Source organism: Gallinula chloropus, assembly GCF_964237585.1.
Source record: "Gallinula chloropus genome assembly, chromosome: 2".
Classification (NCBI taxonomy): domain Eukaryota; kingdom Metazoa; phylum Chordata; class Aves; order Gruiformes; family Rallidae; genus Gallinula; species Gallinula chloropus.
In genome coordinates this window covers 122,388,684-122,410,288 of record NC_140086.1, presented here as the reverse complement: position 1 = coordinate 122,410,288, position 21,605 = coordinate 122,388,684, and the positions used below count along the sequence as shown (strand labels likewise).

Below are 21,605 nucleotides of genomic sequence, written 5' to 3'. Positions count from 1 at the left end.
GCCCAGTAACACCATGTTTGTTATGCTTTTGCGAACCTTAATTTCTGTGCTGGGCAAGAAAATACTCTGACGAAAAGAGGTGAGGAAGGAATGACGCAACTAAATGAGATTAAATCAGAGTATCGGTTTCCCTAGAACACGTATTTGGCTCTTTACCAACAATCTTTTCCCCGTTTTTCAAATAAACACATATTTTCACATGATAACTCTATTTGAAATATTAATGCTTCCAGGGCTGCATTACCTTTGTTTCTTCATCAAAGTCCATTACTGTGAAAAGGCTGCTGTTCCTTAGGCTGTTTCAGCTTCAAAAGAATTTTAGGGCCTGGTCTATTGGAAAGCTTGGGGGTATAATTAGTGAAAATGGAAATAGATGCAAGAGAAATTTAGTTCCTGATGTTTTAATTTAGTGTAGTACTGCCATGTGTTGTTGAAGAGGATTCTTAAAGGCAAACATAATTATTTCATTATGGTCTTCAGAATGCTTTCATTGGTCTTAATGACAAGAAGCCGCATAAGGAGTCATACATTTTAATTAGACCTTCTTATATTTACATCAGATAAATAACAAATAATTGATGAAAAACAAGTCTTCTGAATGGATGATTTCACACAGAGCTCTGGTTACAGTTTAATGATAAAACATTTATCTTATTGCTTTGCATTTTAATTATCTAGAATTATTACTCTAGTAGAGAGACCTCAAAATACTGTTATTTCCATGCATTTCATTAGATTCACAACTAATTTGTATGAATCCAAAGCAAAGAGAAAAGGTGGTTTTCAGCTTATATCCCTTACAATCACTTTCAAGCTTTACTAATGTCATTTTGCTAATTTCTTACATTTAGGTACTATTTTTTTTGCTTTGTTTTTTGGTAGACTCTTGAGTAGAAGCTAGTGGGAAGAGAAGTTGGACCTTTGCCTGTGTGTTTAGTTCCCTACATGGGACTGAGTCCTGCCATTTGCTAACAAGCCAGGATGCCTGTAGAGGTCAAGGAGTGAGTCTGAAACCGTAGGACTTGCAGTGGAATTTTCTAAGGAAAAACTTGATGCCTCTTTCTCACCAGCTTAGTTGAAAGCTGCATTCCTAAATCTCTTTGATTTACTTTGAAAATCTTACCAATACCCTCTTAGAATTGTGTTTATGCTTGCAGGTGCGCTTAAAATGCCTGTATTTTTTTCTCATTTCTTCACCTCCTTTATTGGACGCTTTATAATACCGACTGAAATGTTTATTTAGAGGTTTTTTTCTACTTGGGAGTCTTTCATCTTTGCAAGCTCTCCGGCCTTTCATTTTTGTAACAAAACATATTTCACATGATTCATTCCTGAGAGTATACAGAACGCTAATTGTTGTTATTGATTTTAAATTTCGCAACCATTACAAGTAACCCAGATGAGTGGCAGATAAAGAGTAATAATCCATGGAGTTCTGGAAGTGTTTCATGTTTGTCTGTAGTACTTTATGTGATCAATAGTAACTGCCCCATTGAAACTAACTGCTGTATCAAATAACAGTAAATCAAATGAATGTGCTTACAGATTATTTATTGAAAGCTTTAATTGTTCACTGGGGCCCTGCTTATCTCAGGAAACAATAGAAGGCAGTGATCGGGCAGACTGGTTTGCAAATGCCGGGGGTGCCGTGAGCAGCGGGGTCTCCCCTGCCCTGTGCCTGGGTGGTGTGAGAGCTTTGCAAGATGCGCCCCTGTCCCACTGGGATTGCCCTTAGGGCTTGATCCCAGGGTGGGCTGGGGTACACTGGTCAGAGGTGGGTTTTCTCAGAGAGCATCTCTGGTTCATAGGCTGCTCTTCTTTTTTTTAGTTGTTACTTTAATAGCAACCTCTTTGGATGACAGTGTGGCTTATATGGGGATTTAAAGTGTGGAAAAGGAACTAGTAGGATTTCACAAAATTTCCATGAGGTCTGTGTAGTGAGAGACAAGACAGGATCAGACCTCAGGGAAGTAAAGGGAAGCATACCAAACTTACTCTGTGGAAAGCTTACCTAGGTGTGTGACAGGATTGGGCCATTATATACCATTGCACAGCTGTCAGACTCGGGCAAATAGTAACGTATTAACCCTGATGATTTCTAACTAACAACACGGTGCCACCATATTTTCCTAATTCCTTAAAATGGCTGCTCTGCCCTGTCAAAGTACTAGTGAAGTACTCTCTGAAGTCTTAGCGCCACAGGTTGGAGGCTTCCTGGGCCTTAAAGCGGAATGGATAGTCTTATAGGCAATCTCAGTACTATCCACAGTTTCTTTAGTAGCCTCAGTTTGCTGTCAGTTGTACTTTGCTGTGGCTTCAGAATCCTTTTGGAATGGGGGGAGCCACTGAAGCCGTTGTTCAGCAAATCCGGGAAGGTGGTGCTGAACGAATTTACACTTAGTAACGTATCTGTCCAACTGTAACAACTGGAAAAGTGTTTGTAAAAAAGAACGTGATTTCTATGGAAAGTGATGGCCCAAATCTCTCAAACGTGGTAGCAAAAGGGTTTTTTTCTCCCCTGGAAAAAAATGTACGTTTTGTGCAATGTACTTATATGCATATGTGCAGTACTGGGTAATCATAACACAGACATTTTGAAATTATTAAAGCCTGGTAGCTGGAGATCTTCTGGAATTGAATCTCACTTGAAAATAGTAATTTCAATTTTTCAAAGCCAAAGGTTTACTGTAACATTTCTTGGGACACCAGGTGTGAGAACTGAATGTTGCTTGTCTAGCTCTTTGGAAATAAAGTATTTATTCTGTATAAAGTGTGGTTGACATTTTCCCTGTTTGTAAGGCTGGGATATTGCAGTCAATTGTGAGCAGCGTGGCTGGGCAAAATAACCCCAAGTCACTCTTGAAGGTGGTTATTGAATAATAAAGACCGGGTGACTAGGAAATACTGCTAGCACAAACGTGTTTGCCTACAGTAGGGCGTCTGTGTATTTTTTCTCCTCGGAGTGAGAACTGACAGGCAACGTATCGGTGAAATTACGAGCATTCCTCACTCCAAGGGTTTAATAGGAAAATCCGCTGCAGGTAGAGAATAGAACAGAATATTGGAAAACGTGCTCTCCAGTCGCAGTACTCATCTTGTCTCTCCAGTCTCTTGTGGATGTTTTATTTTATTGATCTTTGGTCGTCTTGGCAGAGAGCAGAGGTGTGCGTGGAGCCGCAATCACAGTGTTGCTACTGCTTTGCTGTAGGACACGGAGCTTCTTCCCACCTACTGTGAAAGGGGCAGAGGGATGTTTACCAGGTTAACTGCACCACTGGGTAGTAAGTTGCACCTGTAAAAAAATGTAAAATATATATGAAATATTAGATAAACTCAAAGGTGAGGATTCCGAACAAGAAGGGGAGGAAATCTGGCCATGTCTTAGTTTTTCATGGTACCTTCCCCACTGCATTACCATCTTTTGTCTGGCAGGTATTTTGTTTGGAAATACTGAAATTCCTCTCAGGCGAGCGTTATGGCTTGATAAACTGTGGATTTTTTTTGCCCCCTTAAAGGGGTATTGGAAATGCTCAGTTCTTAAATATTCCGTAAAGCAGAGTGCTGGGATGAGCTGCTCTTAGTAATGCATTGTCTCGGCCTGGCCTGATGAGGGGTGGAGGAGGACAGAATTTGTCCCCGTTTCGGTCTCAGATGTTGGAAATGTGTGTGCGCGAGGATGTCAGAAAGGCTGAGTTTCAGTGTGACTTCAGTGTGAGAAGCCCAAGTGATGAAAGCCATTTTTCCCTGTTGTCACGTCACGTCTGAATGGAAATAACGTATTGTTTTAATTATACCCCCACAGTTACAGCAGCGCAGCAATGTGGGTGCAATTAGGCCAGTGTAAAGAAGAGTCTTAACGCCTACTCTGGAAGTGAGCTACGTGGGTGTTAAACACCTACGTACAAGCAGAGATACTCCAGAGGTTTACTGTGATAACATTAGGGGCATGGGAGATGCGTGCTGGGATCTCTGCTTGGTTTGAGAAGCTGCCTTGGCCTCTCCCAGTCTACGCACGGCCCTGTCCTCTGCGGCAGGCTGCTGCTCTGTGGCAGGAGGAAACGCAGGGCTCCATTTCACGTCCCCGAGCCTTGCCAGCTTCAGCAAATGGCCCTGTCTCGCGGCGGCATGGCTGGGAAGCCCCACACGTGCTTTCCCAACCCACCCGCCGGAGGGTTGGTAACTTCTGGGGAAGGGCCGGGGGGCGGCTGGGAGCCTGGGGTTTGCTGGTTCAGCAGGTTTCATCCCAGCCCCGTTGTGGGATGAAACTTTACTCAATAAAGACTCATACCTCTAGTGGCATAATGCCAAAGGAAAAAAAAAAGTCTGCAGCAAGGGCCCAGGAGCGAGATCCGGAGCAATGGGATGGAAGCTTCGCGGCCATCCGTCGCCCTGTAAAAAAGGCGAGGGGCTGTGTGATGGAGGGGTGTCAAAGGAAGTAAGGAGTCAGACCTCCTTTTCCAGGGAAACCGAAACTTAGAATTAGCGGAGCAATAAAAGCCTTCTGAAGCGAAAGCTGGAAACAATACATTTTTAATAAAATGGGCAGTTACTCTAATTGCTGAACCCCTACTGTTCAATTTCTTTTAGTGCCCTTATTCATTAAATTCAGCATACTTATACTTATTATTTACAGATGTATGCGTTTTAAGTTGTTTATAGAAACCATGCTTTGCAGAAAGCTGTGGATGGTATAATACTAATTTGTAAGTGTTTATTGCAGCCTATAATATGCAATTTTAAAAACAATTAAAAATAACGGTGGATCTCATTACTGGAGTCAACTCCAAACTGCCCATGAAAAGTGAAATATTAGTACCGCGCACCAACTTAAAGGTTGTAGGCCATTTGTAGTGGATTGATAGTGTACCCATTAATGAAGAATTTACCTGTTCTTAAAGATTTTAAGCTCTGCAGTCTAGTTTCTAGATATTATTCTAATGTAACCCATTTAAACATATGTGGTGGAGTTCATAATTGCCCTTGTAAATGGGTATAGAAAGGAGGGTATATAAATCAATTAGTGAGATCCAGCAGTGTGGCTGTAATACAAATTAATTGGGATGATAAGCGTTTTAACTGCTACTATACTTACTTAGTTTCGATCACTGAGTTGGCTCTTGTTGAGTCACGCTATTAATTTTAAGATTTAAAAACATCTAAAGATCAAAATGTCCTGAATTAATGGTCCTAAATTTTGAGAAATAAAATGATGCTTAAAATACTGTGCAGAAAGTCAGTTTTACTGCGTTTCCAAATACAGCACAACAGTTTTATTTTGTCCATGTGGCAAAGAGCAACTGTGGAATACTATTACATGATTAAAGATATTAAAACACTCATTTTCTTGCTGGATTCAAGCCACAGCAAAAAAATTCCAAAACCCAACACATGATGAATGGTGTCCCAAGATCATGGTGAATATATAGAAAATACAAAAAACAATATTTGGCAGACATAGTAATACTGAAAACTAATACCAACTTGGATAGGAGGCGAGTTTTGAAGAACAAAATCATTCCTGTAGTATATTACTCTGAATTACTCTGTTTGGATGCTTGGAAAGAGTTAAAGATAAAAGGCCTTAAAACACTGTAAAACATTTAATACCTATAAATAGAGACTTTACGACTTTGTAAAATATCTGGGTGCGTGTAGAGATGATAGTAATGATTTTGTTTCCCTTGTGGTTTTTATTTATTTTTGAAGATACTGCATCTGATTTTTCTCCCATTTTGTGTTTACAAGTCAAGAGTCTTTCTTGGAATCAGTGGGGTGACAATGCTGTAAAACAGATCTGAAAAAGAATCAGAGCCTTTTTATTTTTTAAGTGTTTTGTCCCTCGCAATGTGCCTCTTTTTCTTAGTTTTGATCTTGCAGAGAAAAATATGCTGGATTGGTGACACCACAGTTGTACCTATAGGGCCTAGAAACAGGCTCCATTTTCATAAATGACAGAAGTTCTCATAAAGGCCAGAGTTCTTCCCCTCCAAATCTGTGTTGCTTCTTTGCCTGTACCACTCTACTCTAGATGAGGAACTCACCTTGGGAATTCACTGGTAAAGCAAACAGTCAAAATTGTAAGAAAAGTGCATTTTCAAAGGAAAATCTAGCTTCATGCAAATGATAACACAGTTTATATATATATATATATATAAATAAAGAATATTTTCTTTTAATATATATATAATATCTTCTTTATATATATATAAAAAATCTTCTTTATATATATATATATATATATATGTATATATTTTAAAGAAGATCCTATATTTCAGTTTTGCATTAATGCAGAATTTTCACTGGAGATGTGCAAATTTTCACGGTAGTGGCCAGGCAGAAAAATCACCGACCTGAAAAAACTCCAGAGCTAGCATCTTTCGGATGTTTTTCTTCAGTTTTCCGTACGATTTATTTTTTTTCATTTAACATGTTTTCTTTTTCATTTCGAAGGTAGGCTCCTAATACAAACTGATGAGCTGCTGCCCTGTAAACTCCGCCGTGCCTGCCAAACCCTCTGGCCATCCTGTCTGTACACTTACTTTCACCCTGGCTCCCTCACGGTTTCTGCCTGGCCATTTATTTAGCGAAAGACGCTCCTGTTCTCAGTTACTAGCACGTCATTAAGTCTCGCTGTCCTGAGAGTAACACAGGTATAACCAGATGCAGTTCTTGTCCCTGATAGAATTAATCCTGACAGGCTTGCTGCCTTCCACGTTTGCTCAGGTGTAAATGCGTCTCTTTGGCTACACGGATACATAAACCCAAATGTAGAACTGTGTTGCTGATACAACTGGGGGAAAGAAAAAAGAAAGGAAAAGGAATGGCCTGGAATGGAAAAGGGTGTCATTTTCTTTGCAAAGGTGATATCCACACAGATCTCCTGAGTAGGTTATATATACTTTCCCTGGGTTTAGTGGAGCTGGTGCTTGAGAAGCAGGCATTGCAAACCGGGGAAAACGTCACCCCTGTTTGAAAACATCCTCCTGAGCAAACCTGCAGAATCTGAATGTGCTTTGTAAAGCGGCTGCGGCCTGCTCGCTGTCCTCTACTGCTCGCTGTAGTAAATGTCTGTAGAATACGTAGTTACCGCAACTCCTGACTTTACTGGGAGAAGCAGCGGAGGCGGTTGCAGTAGTGGTTTCCCTCTAGGATAACTCTGCGACACAACAAAATAATGCAGCAGCTTCAGAATAAGGGTTCAGGGTGTTTGCATTCAGGTTACATGCTTGGGGTGTACTGTTGGTTTCTAGGTCACTTGTGCTCGGTATCTTAGCCTGGTAGCTTCAGGCTTATGTCCCAGCAGGATGTGAGGCTGGTGTTGGCTTGGACAGTACAGTCAAGAGTAGAGGGTTTTGTGACAGTTTTTGGTGTTGCTTATGCCTGTGGGACATGGCAACCACATGCATGGGTGCTGCTGAGTTACCTTCAGGAGAGGATTCGGAGCTTCTCTCAGGGCATGTCCTGTGGTCTGATGGGACTTTCCTGTGTAATTGTATACGTGGTGGGGTAGTCTTATAGAAAGCTCGTTCTTATCTGGCTGCAGAGATCAGAAACTGAAGACAATAATTTTTTTTCTTTTTTTTTTTTGAGATGTCATCATCTCTCTTGAGAGATCTTCCCTGGCAGGGCCCATCGTGGATCTCGGGAGCAGAAGGCACCCAGCCCTGTCCGGCCTTGCAGTGGGAAAATGAGCAGGGTGCACACGCAGACTTGGGGGTGCTTCAGAGCCCACACATTAGAGGGTCTGAGCACAGACTCAACTGAGTTCTCTGCTCTATCATGTATCCCATGTGTAACCTGGGGCAAGATGTGCAAGGCTACATCTTGAAGTCACTGTCAGAGCTGCAGTGAGGTTCTCAGTTGATGTTGGAAGATCCCAGTTGGGCATTGCTTGTGTTTTACTAGGAATGTAAGACCCAAGCAAATTAATCTCTTTGGCTGTTGGTGCTTCTGTTTCCCATCTCCTAAGTAAGAATAGTTCTTCCCTTATCTCACTTTGATGCTGCAGAGGTGAATGCTCATGGGATAGTCACATACTGGAGCAGCAGGGACCATGCTGGTAGATCGGATAGGTAGGAGAGGGAGTAGGATCTTTCATGGTGCTAAATATGGCAGGACCAGAAGCACAGCTGGCCGTGCTGCGTTGGGGGGGCCTGGGGAGAGTCACTCAGGGTGTCTGTGATCTGTGCAGGAATGTCACTTGGGAGGGTGCGCTGCCAGGTGGAGACCCTGGAGTGCCTTCATATAAATGGTAGGTAACTGAATTTGTATCCTTAACCAAATGGATTAATCAAGAGTCCAGATTGTGGCATAACAGAAAAGTGTTACAAAAATATCTCCACCCTTTGCTTGGCAACTGATAGAGAATATTTGTGGGAATAATAAAATCTGTGCTACAGATGAAGAAGTTAGCTGCTAAGGAACAGAAACTATCATGGGACTGGAACAGAAGGATAACCAGAAGATAGATGCGGTTGTCTTCTGATTCTTGCAAACAAATCTGGGTAGCTATGTTATGCTGGTAGTGGGATGCTGAACTTTATTTCCTGGCCCTAATCACCTGACAGGAATGAAGGTTTCAGAGGGCTGTCCTTCTATCATATGGCCAAGATTGGTATCCGCTGACTTTGGTTACATGAGCCGGCGGGTTGACATTACAGATTGGCAATTGAAACTTGGCAATTTTGTTGATGAGGGCCATGAAGGAATATGATGCAGCTTGCTCGCTCCCAATTCCAAACTGGGGGAGATGCTACAGACAAGTGTAAATGCTTCTTTTTTGCCATCCCAGACAGCAAATGCAACTTGGTATGTGCACAGAAAAGGCGTTTGGTGAATATGAAGAAGCCTTTGTTTTTAACTCATCCTCTGAAGTTTGTCTGTATTTTAACACTGAAATGCTAAAATGGTTAACGTAAAAGCACTTCGAGGACATGCTTTGTAAGGAATGGCTCCCCTCAAGGTTACGGGGGCCTTTCAAGGTTCATTCTTTCAAACACCTTTTGACTTGGCAGGATCACGGTCATTACTGTTATTTGCCTTGGAGTAGCGCTCTGAGGTCCTGCAGTGCCGGTTACTGTACACCATATTTTGAGACCCTGCCCAAAAATAACGTACTGTCTAAACATGCAAGTTGCAGAAGGGTGGGGGAAGAAAGTCCTGTCCTGATGGTATGTCTGCCTGCAGTGGGGCAATGGCCAAATTAGTACTTGGAACTTCATTAGGGTAAGGACACAGGAGCAGAGGGTATGCTTCAGTGCTGCTCGTGCTCGCAAGGCGGAGGGGCGGTGTTCAGCACGGCCCCTTCTTCTCCCAGATGTGACGGGACAGAAGCCAGCTGTCCCTATCGCTCTTTCACTGACAAGAGTCATAGCAGCAAAAGCACTTTGGCTATAGAGACTTCTGCCAATTCAGCTGCGCCTATCGGGGATCACACCTTGTCTGAGATAGCTCTTGGCAGCAGCAGCCTGTGCCCTAGGCATGGCTCTTAGCATGACCTGGTCGGAGCCACCTTCTTGGTGACCTTGTGTGCTGTTTGTCCATTAGTAAGACCTTGCAGATTCAGCTTCTGAGCTCTGTAACCTCTACTTCTTGCTAGTTTTGTTACTTTAATCCTAGTGTGGGAATTCTGAGCAGCACGTAGTGAAAACCTCTGGGATGTTCTTTTAGCTTTTAAAATAGTAGAAAAGCATCGGTTTGGATTTGGTACCCTCAAGCAGAAACCAGGTCATAAAGTTTCATCTTCTGATGTCCCTGTTGAAAGCGGAATGCCCCTTTTCAGACTAAAATCAAACCTGAATACTTGAGGGCCTTTTGGCTTTCAGCCTAAATAATTTTTATTTTTTGTTTTAAGACTTGTCTTGTAGACATGAACTATGACTTGATTAAAATTAATGGTGGAAAAATTGTAATCAGGAGTCAAAATGGAGTAACTTAGGTTTAACAACTTAGCTTTAAGGCAGATGTGTGCAGCTAGCAAGACGCAAATAATCAAAAAGAAACCCTCAAATGTGGAAAACATACATTCTTTAGTACTTCTGAAAACCCTGATGATAGTATCTCAGTATGGAGTTAGCGTGGCAGCCTGTGCTTTAATCCAGGTAGGCTGTGTTTGGTCGCACTGACAAGCATTCCTTCCCAGCCCTCGATGCTTACCCAGCCCCGTGAGGAAGGGCTTTTGATTGCGGTTCCGATGATACAGCTTGGTAACTCGTTCTGCGCCGATGAGCGTTCGCACCAATTTAGGTTTCTCCTGCACCTTCTCTCCTGTCCCCCTGCCCTCAGCCCGCTCCACCTCCACGCTGCCAGCCCCAGGTCGGGTAAAGCAGGGAATCCAGCACAGCCAGTGCTGGTAGTTGAAGTAGTGGCATGGCTTCTTTGCTCTGTGTTGTTTTCTTTGCAAGGGGTGGGGTGAGGGTGGGGGGAAATGGGAGTCTTCACACAAGGGAAGACTTTGTTTTCCTCTTTCTGTTGTCTGTGATCCCCACCTGTTGTATATATGGTAAAAATATCTGGGACTTATAACCCAGCAACAGTACGCAGCCAGAGTCATGTGTGACCGGGTCAAACACACACTCGCTGGAGGGTCATGGCCAGGTTACTAAGTCAAGGCTGGCAAGTCTCCATGATAATGTTTTCTTTCTCTCTCACTCTTTTCTTTTTTTTTTTCTTTTCTTTTTTTTCCCTTCTCCCCTTGTCTGTCTTCCAAACAACGGCTTAAACAAAAAAAAAACCCCAACCACACCAACAATGCAAACTATTTAAGCATGACAAATTCAAAGAAGTTTTTTATTAAAGAGAAATTGGAGGTGGGGGGTGGGGGGCGAGTCAATGATATTTTGGATTTAATTTTATAGTATAGTTTTATGTGGCACATGAAAGAGAGAAATTTGTATTGAAACAATTGAGACCCACTTTCCCAGTTCCTGGCTCTTTCCTGGAAGATGATTAAAAGCAGACTTTTTTTCCAGACGAGACATAAAAATTAAATGATCTACAGTATATAGTTATTTTTTTCAAATGTTTGGAGGCTTATAAATAACTTCTACAATCAAATGCACACATACAAGCAGCAGAGAATCTGGTTCTAATTACTTGTACTTTAGTTGAACTTTGGCGTTTCCTTTGACTTTCTGCCTAATGTATGTGAGCTGTGTGCCTTGCGCTCCTGCAGCGAATTCACAAAAAAAAAAAAAGAGAAGGAGAAGAAAAAGAGGCAAAAAAATCCAGACTCTTGTTGGTGCCAACAAAAATGAGGGTTAACAGAATGTTTTGACCAAATGCAACACTTTGCTATTCACCCTAATTAGCTGAAATTGCTGCTTCCCACCAGGGACCCTGAGCTCAGTATTGAAAATTCCCTTGAGGCTATCCAGGAAATGCCATTTGCTTTACAACTTCTTATTCGGTTAAGACTCAACTGTCCAAAGTGTGCATTAACGTGCGAGCTTAATAACCCCCGTTCCTTGCAAAACGCCAGGCGTTTCGCAGCGCGCCCCTGCTTCTAGTTGGTCCCGGTGTAAAATACCTCCCGATTTGTCTGTCAGCGTGGTTTAGCTGGCAGTAAATTAACTCTCACAAAGCACACTGTGCTTTTAAAGATCTTATCTGCTGCTTTATCTAACCTTTAGAAATATTTCAGACATCTTAGGAATTGTGAAGTGACCGATTGTTTGAGAGTCCCTGTGTGCTTTAAGAGACATTCAGGTGTTGGGTGACCACAGAGGCTCTGTTTTCTCAGGTGAGTAGGGACTCTGAAGTGTCACATCCTGAAGGACAAGACAGCAGGGCATGGAAAGAAGGGGGATTTTTGTTTTTTGGGGTTTTTTTTGACATCCCTCTTGGAATTCTTCCTAAAATTTTAAGACTGCTTTAAAAATCGCCTCTTCTGGAAATGCCAGCTGTCCACCTTCCATCCCTTCTTTTTTCCACCTTGTATGTGCAGGCATGCATTGAAGGCAGTGGGTTCTGCTGTCATGTAACCACCAGTGTAAAGTGTAACTCTTTATACTTGCTGAGCATGAATTGCTACAGAAGTGCACACTGGATTTCTGCTCTTCCATCTGGGCAGTACATACATTTTCAAATAAAGAGTTTAAAAGGCTAAATCCAAGGAGAATAGTAAGTCACAAGTCCAGAATGCTGTACATCTTGTCTGTGATCAAAAGTGAATGCTCCCAACCTGGGTTTTCTTACAAAAATCAAACTCTGGACCATTGTTCAGCTGACTCAAGTATTATGTTAAATAGATTAAGCCCTTTTAGTGGTGCATCTGTATAAGGGTGTCTTAGGGAGGGTCTTCGGGTTTACATTGGTTCTTGCCTAGGAATTGGACTTGATGATCCTTATGGGTCCCTTCCAGCTCATGATATTCTATGATTGCCTTCTTATATACCTTTTCAAATTGTCCAGAAAAAAATTCTCTGGCGGCATCTTTAGCTCTTGAGTTGCTATGATGTGTATTTATGAACTGAGCTGGTTGCTTAATCTCTTCTGGGTATCGCGAGTTCCTGGTGCTTGGCTGGTGCCTGACAGACCTCTGTTGTACATATGGTTCACGGTTTGAATACTACTATTGGATGCTAGTGCTTGTTTAGGATGAAATCATCAAAAAGCAGAAGTGTGTCAGTATTATTCCTCAAAGACTGCTTTTCCCAAACTGAAATCACAGAAGGATTGCAGGAGTGCAGTTATTTTATTGAATGACACAACCTTGTTTTCCCGTGGGGAGCCTAAAAACTGCCTTTTAGATGGACTAGGAGAGTTGAATGAGCTAATATGAAACACATTGTCTGCTGGTATTAGAGTTTTAAAGCTAAAATTTTGTCATTGTGCAGACTGATTGGAAGCCACCATAATTCATGTATGAGCATGAAATAAGGCGCAGAATGTTTGAGGCCTCTCAAGGGCATTTGATGAATCTAGCTTTAATTTAAAAGTACTAATAGATTATTGATTCAGGCAGGATGACTGTGCAGAGATCAATAACAGAGCACACTCTGTCCCTCTTAAATACCAAAAATTACTGTTGAAAAGAAATTATCATTCTCATCTCTCTCTTCATTAAGAAAAATCTTCATTAAAGTTCACTTGTTGCAGCAGGAACCTGTAGACTTTCTGTTTGCCAAGGTTTGGTGTATTTAATGCTGAAAAAGATAAGTATAGTTCTGGACATTGCTTTAACATCACAATTTATGGGGCCACATGTTACTTTCCTTTTCTGTTTTTTCACGGCCTCATTACTGTATGATACATAAATAAATTGTTCCTGTTGGAGAGAGAGACTTACTCAGGAATCAGAGCCTTTAACACTTCACTCTGGCACTTATTTTCTTCTCAATAAATGTCTGTCCTTGAAGCTGATGGTAGCCTAACCCAAGTAAAAATGGCAGAGAGGGGCCCTTCCCTCGCAAATAATCAGGAGTTGAGTTGTGCTCTGTGATGCCCTCTGTGGATTCTGCAGAACACGAGCTGACAATGAATCATGAGTTTAATACAAATGTATCATCCTTGTAATCTGAAAAATATCGTGTACGGTAAATCTTCTCTAAGATTTTTCCATTGAGTAATATTCTTTAGGGCCTGCTGTTAGTACTCTTGAGATTTAGCTCTGCTGATAGTGCCTAATATTTCTGGATAGATCTGAGTTCACAGAGCCTGTCATTTCCGTGCATCTGTTGAAAAGTTAGAGGGATTTATTGGAGAAGCAGCAGAACGGGTAGGTGAAACATGAAAATGTATGGCACATCTACCATAAACGTGAGGAACGATGACAGCGCATCAAAGGAAACTAATGCAGATGTTTGGGGAAGATGTAGTTCGCATGTCTTATCTCGAGTCGTAGAGCTTTCATGTCCTTTCCCTGAAAGGGATAACTGCCTTTTCAGCAGGTTCAAAACAAATGACCATCCAGAAATATTAAGGCAATAAAGGGATGTGGGGTTGTAATCTGGAAGTAGCTTTTTTTTCTCGGAGAGGTTTCCTAACATTATGAATCCTAAGGTAGGAAAGGAAGTAGTGCTGCGTTGTGCAAGTTGTACAGATTTTTAAAAAAACCCAAACCCAAAACTTGTTTGGGTAATTTTGTCTCTTTACATATGTCCTGATGCATGCTGCTATCCTGCTGTGGTAGAATTTTACTTTGGAAGTGTTACCTTTTGTAGAATAAGGTAAGAGTTACTGGAGCTCTCACCAAATTAGGTACCAACTGGAAGTGTACATACCACAAGCAGTTTCCTGTTGAGGGCTGATAGCTGTTTTTGGAGCCTGGTAAGAGATTCAAGCCCTGTGTCTGAAGTGGGCTGAAGCTTTTGTGATGTTGAGTTGCTGGGTCATGAAAAGCTGATTGAGTATTTACAAATAACTAGCATGTAGTCCTGTCACTATTGGGTTTACTTTAGTTGCCCTTACATTTTGCTAGGAAAGACAAACAAACATTTACTGTACAAAGATAGATGAGGGCCAGTTTGATATAATACAGTAAACAATCAATTATTTAAAATTCAATTGTGAGTCATTCAGCTATATTTCTTTTTTCTTTTGTAGCAGTTGAAACTCAGAGCACCAGTTCTGAGGAACTTGTTCCGAGCCCTCCTTCACCACTTCCACCCCCTCGAGTTTACAAGCCCTGTTTCGTCTGTCAGGACAAGTCATCTGGATACCACTATGGTGTCAGCGCTTGCGAGGGGTGTAAGGTGAGTGCCATCATCTCCCTTCCTTTTCATAGGACCGTGTTGCATTTTAGAGAGGGGCAAAACAGTGAAGTTTGGTGTGACTTAATTGTCTCCAAAGACGCATGTGCCTTTCTTGTCTGAATTAATTATGGCTCATGAGTAAGGCCAAGTAAATGACCATGTTTTCTGGAATTATTTCTCTTCAGAACTGTTGCCAAAGTATGACTTTCAGGGACTTCGTAAGTATTGACTAACATGAGAATGTGATTGTAGATGCAGAGATAATCAAAGGAAAAAGTGAAAATACTTTGAGACTCTTCACTGTCCATCTGTAGGTCGCATACCCTGAATACTCACATGGTCATTGGCTGCTCTCACAGTGGCTTTTTCTGTGTGCTGCTACCTCTGTGATTCCGGGGGGTGGAATTAAGGAAAAGGATCTCATCGTCTGGAAATTTTTGGCATAGTCCCCAACTATCTAACTAATCTCAAATCAAATTGGGAATTTGAGGATTAGCAGGTTGATACTTGCAAAATTCAATCTGTCAGACTACAGTGTTGGCACATCTGTGAGCTGCTTTCCAGTGCTGTGGTTGTCAGAGCATGGATTGACTGTCCATACGATGTGGCAATACGATATGCCATTCTGCAGCAGAGGGTGTCTAGAGACTGGATGCACATCAGAGAAGTAATGTGAGTGAAACCACATGTGTGTGGCAGTCGTTAAGAGGTGTACACACAGTGGATAGTACACGTGCAAAAAAGAAGGTAGTGTGAGAAATGCTAAAGAAAAGAAATCGTAGGACAGATGCTTTCACAGTTAACTTTGTTCATTAGGTACCCTAACCTAATGTTAGGAACCATTAGGTTCCTTTTGGTTAGTGGTTAAGTGAAAGACCTACGATTTTAATCGCTCAAATTAAAAGTCATGTGCTTAGTACAGTGAAGATCCTAATGTGTGATGAAAGCGTGACAGGTGCTACATCTGCATAAATAAACTTACAAGAATAAAGTAATAAGAGATATTTTGCTGATTTATTTGTGTGAAACATTCAAATGTTTTTCAGATGCTGTATGATTAGGCATTTTTACGTTATCTTTTGAACCTGCAACTTCTTCCATGCTACTGGGCTTTTGTGGTGATGTAAAATACCTTAGTCCTGAGTTTGCATCATTAGGCAGTGAAATACAGGATGAGAGTCTGCTTTTGCCCCTATTTTATAACTGTAGATATTGAAGTATTAAAAGTAACTATTTAAGCTCGGCTCAGTATTCAAATCTCTTTATGGTCTTGTGGCTTTTCTCGGATATCATTATAGAATCATAGAATGGTGTGGGTTGGAAGGGACCCCAAGGATCATACAGTTCCTACCCCCTGCCACATGCAGGGCCACAACTTCCAGTCCTGGATCTACACAAGGTTGCCCAGGGCCCCATCCAACCTGGCCTTGAACACCTCCAGGGATGGGGCATCTGCCACCTCTTTGGGCAGCCTGTTCCAGCCTTTCACCACTCTCTGTAAAAAAAACTTCCTTCCCCCTAATATCTAATCTAAACTTTCCCTCTTTTAGCTTCAATTCATCCCCCCTTGTCCTTCTGTTGTCTACCCTTTTAAAAAGTTGATTGCCCTCCTGTTTGTATGTTCCCTTCAGGTACTGGAAGGCTGCAATTAGATCCCCCTGCATCCTTCTCTTCTCTAGGCTGAACAAGCCCAGCTCCCCCAGTCTCTCTTTGTAGGGGAGGTGCTCCAGCCCTCTAATCATCTTGGTGGCCCTCCTCTGAACCCTCTGCAACAGTTCCACATCTTTCATGTCTGTATTTTTTTCTTTTAGATGCATGAAACTGTTGAAATATAAGTGTCTGTTAAGAGCAGTCTGTTAGGTGATTTTGTTAAATAGGAAATCTCATCATAATCAGACGCTAACACACAAGTGGCGGTGTCGTTTGCTTGCCCGTGTTCCCTCTAAGTACAGATGTAATTGCAGACTCTAGCACACAAAGGCCACATGTCCCTAAGACTTCATTATTTTTGAAAAATATGTAAAAATGCACTGTAGGACTTCTACTGACATACTGCAAAGTATTTTCATAAATAATTGAAGCAAGACCACGCTTGTCAAAATTCATGAAGAAATGCAACTTGTAATGTGTTAGCCATTATCCAACAACAACAAAAAAATCATAGTCACTTACGTACTAATTAGTTACATACAAAGGCTGTCAGACTATGAGAAATAACAAGATTCCAAAGCAGTAGCTTTACTGCTTGAGACTGGCAATATTTGGGTTAGTAGACGCTAGCTCTTCAACAGGTTGGACTAGGATTTTATTAATCTCTTCGACTGATTGATTCTACTTCCTTAGTGAGTGCCAGAAACTGGCAAAGAACATGATGAGACTGCTGAGCCAACCAGTGATCCCTTTGGTGGTCAGTCATGAACTACATATGCTGTTGAAAGTCATCTGAGCGTTCAGGTCAACAGAAGTGTCAGGCTGGATGTGGCGAGCAGTACGTGACCACAACACCAGTGAGAGTGTCAGAAACCTCTACACTGCCAGTTTCTACTCTTTCTTTGAAGAATGTTACCCCTGTTCTCTTGAGCCTGTCTGCACTGTTTGGTTTATTTTTCTTTTCCTTCATCTTTGCTGCACACTTGCTTTCACACATTTATCTCTTGGTCCCGTACCATAAGAAAGCTGCCACCTTGTATTTCTTATTTGTAACTGTCCAGGCTCCTGCCTGTATTCATCTACTTTCACCCTTGGGTCCCACTACCAGTTCTTCATGCTTCTCTTTGTCTCTGGTCTCGTTCATACAGAAATTTAGCCTGTTGCTTTGCAAGTTTAAATAAGTACCGAGCATTGAGTACTGCCACTGGGGAAGCCTTGTCTCCTGGGGATTTTTGCCTTTCAGTTGGTTAACCTGGGTTTATTAGACAGCCAATGTTTCACTCAAGGCCTCTGCTCAGTGTGGAGCTGGAGTTTCGTGCTGACTCTCTGGTGAATCAGGGAGCAATAATAAGGAAGAATTCATGTTAAAGCCTTTTATCTAGTTAGGAAGCACAAATTTATTTCTCCTTTACCTGAACATACACCTCCTTGCAATTTCAAAGAACTTTATTTCCTTTGAGATCTGGAATTTCACTGAAGCTGACCAGCATGTTCAAAAGCTCTTGGGGTGGGGAGAGGCAACCTCACTGACAGCTGGCTTGCACAAAGCTCATTCCATAGGAAGCTGGGCTAACATACCGTCCGAATCGAGTATTCTCTTTTTTTTCATCTTTTCTTCTGACCTTGTTGCCATTTCCTTTCCTAACTCCTATTTCCACCATTTCTTTTTTTCACCTGATTGTAAATGTCTGTTCTGAGATATTAAACCTTAAATTCATTCCTTTTTACTCTTGCATTACACCTCACTTTGCTCCTTTTCTTAAGTCTTTCCTTTTTTTCCTTTCTGACTCATTTACCTTTCCCTTCGAACTCTTGGCAGTCTTGCTTCCCAGGGGAAACACAAATGGAAAACTCTGCTCATATTTATCTAATTAGGGCCCAGTTCCTTTTGTTTTTCTGTGCTCACTCTCCCTTGATTTTCTTCTAGTTCTCGTTTTCCTTCTCCCTTGCCTTTCTGCTTTGAGCTCCAGTGAAGCTGCCATCAGGGTGACTATTAGCAGTCCCCATCTAGTGCTTTCTGTCCTCCAGATTTTGGGTTGATGACTGCCTTTAATTCAGCAGGTGTTCTTTTCCCTAGCTTTCGGAGCTCTTTAGATTCTCCTCCTACTTTGCTTACTGTTTAGTCAGTGTTTTCTTAGATAGCTTTTTTCTACTTCACAATGCATTTCCCTGAGCCCTGAGGTTCAGTTCTTTGATTTTATGTCTCAAAAGCATAAGCTACTGACCTGTTTCATGGTAGACCATCGGGGAAGGTCATGGCAATACTCTGCTTGTAAAGGGTATGTTCTTACGTACCCTTATGTGACCCTTCCAGCCACGAGCCCTTGAAGAGCTGTGGATGGTGGATATGACCGTGGTGCTTGATTTGGGAACCACTGCACTGAAAATTTTATCTTCCCTAAAATGTCACCTGCCCGTGGATGATTTCCCTATCTCTGACTTTCTCCCCTGCCGCCTTTCCCTGGTGTGCCCTTTTGCTCAACTCACTGCTACCCTGCACACAGAGTTCATTCAGACAGAGCTTTCCATCCTCTGCCTTTGTGGCGTCACCAGCCATAACGTCATGGCATGCAGGCCTTTGGTTGTTACGCCATGGTGACATCATTTCTCATCTGCAGCACTGTATTGGCCTTTTTCCTCCAGCTCCCTTCATTGTCGAAGCCTTGCTGTGGTTTTCTCATGTGGTGCTTAGATTTCCACTTGGTCCCTTCTCCTTTCCTTCTTTCTCCTCCCATTTGCTGTCATCCTTGGACCTTATTCTTCTGGTACCTGGGAATGACCTCCTAACCTCCTTTGCCAAACAATGTCTCTTTCTTGGTATTCCGAGTGCCCCTTTTTTAAGTGATCCTTCTGTCTTGGTCATTACCAGAGTCTTCAGTACTGTACTCCCATGTGGCTTGTTTTGATATACTGGGTTTTAAGGCATTTATGGGATGGACTATTGCAAAATACATACTTTCGAACTGCAGCAAAAGTTTAGAGTTGTCTAATTTTAAACCATCTTGTTTTCTAATATTAGTATGTTCATGTTGAAAATGTTGTGATAATAGACATAGAATATTTTCTTATCTTCCAAATTTGAAATTCAGGAGCTTTCAGAAAGTTGATATCATGCATTTTTTCCTTCATTTGGTCAGCTGAACTCATCAGCCAGGACTACTTTGGTGTTTCAAACAGGTTTGAAAAGAAAGAGATGTTGGCTTTGTGTTCGTTTCCGGGCGTTAGGCTGCAGAACGCTAATGTGCATCATAGCCTGTCAATGGCTTTGTGTATGTATTCAAACCTTAAGACAAGACTGGTCTTCTTCACTCTGCAGTTGTATTTGCTAAGAAAATTTCCAGAAGCAGCCCATCTTCTTATGTGTAAAAACCATTGACAATATTCAGCTTATTTACAAGTTTTCCATTTTGTAAACTGTGTGGCATTTCAGGGGCGGGTTTTGGAATCTACTGGTGTGTTCCATGACCTCAGTTAAAGATTTCTGAGGTCTTTTTTTTTTTTTTTTTTCTCCCCTTTTTCCCTGCTCTCTGGGTGTTGCCAGATCGCACGCAAACAAATTCCATACAAAATGAGCAACTTGGATTTATCCAGCTGGTACAAGTGGTTATAGGGCTGGCTGTCACCGAGAGCTCAGCTCTTTGGTCCTGACTTGACTCGTCATTGTAACCCGGTTTGCAGAAGCAGAGACTGAGTGTAGTGGGCTGGATTCCCCACACAATGCCATCATTGTGTGGGTGAGGAGGAGAAGCTGGTGTTCTGGCAGCTTCAGCTGTGTCTGAAAGCCTTGTTCCTTGTTCTGGGCGTTTAAAAGACAGCATTCCTCTGCTGGCAATCCTGCCCAGATTCCTGGCTTGAGTTCTGTGGGGAGCAAAGATGCCTGCAGCAATTTCAGGAGAGAAGGCAGCGCAGCATAGAGGAGAGTAGGTTTCTGGTCCAGCAGTTTTGTCTGAATGATCAAGGTGCCTCTCTGCCTGTTATTGATGCTAACAGACAAAAATGTGGATAAAAATCTACTTCAGTACCACGTGATCTCAGGCCGCCTTTAATCATAAAAGAGTGGCTTTCCTTCCATCAGAGTTTTTATATAAAATCACCCCTGATGTGGGAAACATTAAATTAAAAGAATAGCCACATTTAATATGTTTTCAAAGTTTTTCAGCTATGAAAATAGGTCTGTTTGTTTGGCACCTTCCTGACTCCAACTTTTTTTTAATTGCATCTACTGTAAGCAGTATGGAAAATAGGCATTGATATAAACCTTGACATTTAGGTCTGTAATTCTCTCGGACTGACTCCCACAAAAAAGATAAGGTAGGCATAGGAAGGAAAAAAAAAAGAAATAATTCTTGCTTTCTTCAGATTTGCTGATTCGTGTGATTGTTGAGCTCGGGAGAAAAAGCTGTCATTCTGTTACATCTTTATCTTCCTTGCTTATAGATGCAGTGGGAGGCAGTCCTACCACTCAACACGAAGCCCAAAATTAGTTACCTAACTTCAAAGGTTGGTCCCTTTCTGCAGGCAGTGGAGACAGAAGAGCATCTCTGACGTCTGATTCAGAGCATCTAAAGTAGATCTATGCTGGGTCACCCTCCAGAGCAGCCTGTCCCCATGCGCCATAGGGTTAGGTGCCCAAAGCACAGCTGTGTGACTTTTCCCCATGATATCCCCTGTAGTTACGTCCCTCTAGACACCAAGGGGGTTTAGATTACCCCATTTCAGGAAATGAATCCATGATGAGCATTGGTCAGCAGCAAATTTACAAAATGCCACCGACAGAGAGTAGAACTGGTCCTGATTTTATTTATTTATTTGAAGTTTGATGGCCAGGATATTATGCTTTGCTCTGCAAGAAATGTTGATGAGTGGTCTAAAATGTTTTAGAGATTGTCATCGCAGAATTCCCTTTATGGATCAGTGTCCTTCAGGACAGGTGCCTTTTCCTTTCAGTAATGCCTCTTACATCATGTGAGGGCAGATTTGCATTTTCTTTGGCAGTTTTGGGATCATAGAGGAATCTTTTACAGCAGTTCTTTTTGATAACACCACTCTTGCACACTCAGCTTCTAGCTGTAATGTAACTATATTTAAGCCTGTATTTATGTAGGGAATTAAGTATCCAGACATAGAGTTTTCTCAGTTACCTAACACTAAGAAATAAAAGTAAAGTAGCTAAATAAACCTCTCTATTTTATCCTGGCACATTTTAATCCCCTCCACCTGAAACAAAAATTAAGAAATGTAAAGTTGAAAATAATGTGCACA

The 21,605-nt window shown here is 41.8% G+C and overlaps 1 protein-coding gene across 4 annotated transcripts in view; it reads left to right on the top strand.

The window, feature by feature from the left end:
- RARB (retinoic acid receptor beta) overlaps positions 1 to 21,605 on the top strand; it is a gene marked incomplete at its 5' end in the record, with an annotated part of 192,737 nt that overhangs the window by 110,821 nt on the left and 60,311 nt on the right. For all 4 annotated transcript variants that reach the window (XM_084260403.1, XM_084260402.1, XM_084260401.1 and 1 more), the window contains one exon: positions 14,545 to 14,693. In XM_084260403.1, coding sequence (XP_084116529.1) covers positions 14,545 to 14,693 — 149 coding nt within the window. The remainder of the gene's footprint in view (positions 1 to 14,544; positions 14,694 to 21,605) is intronic.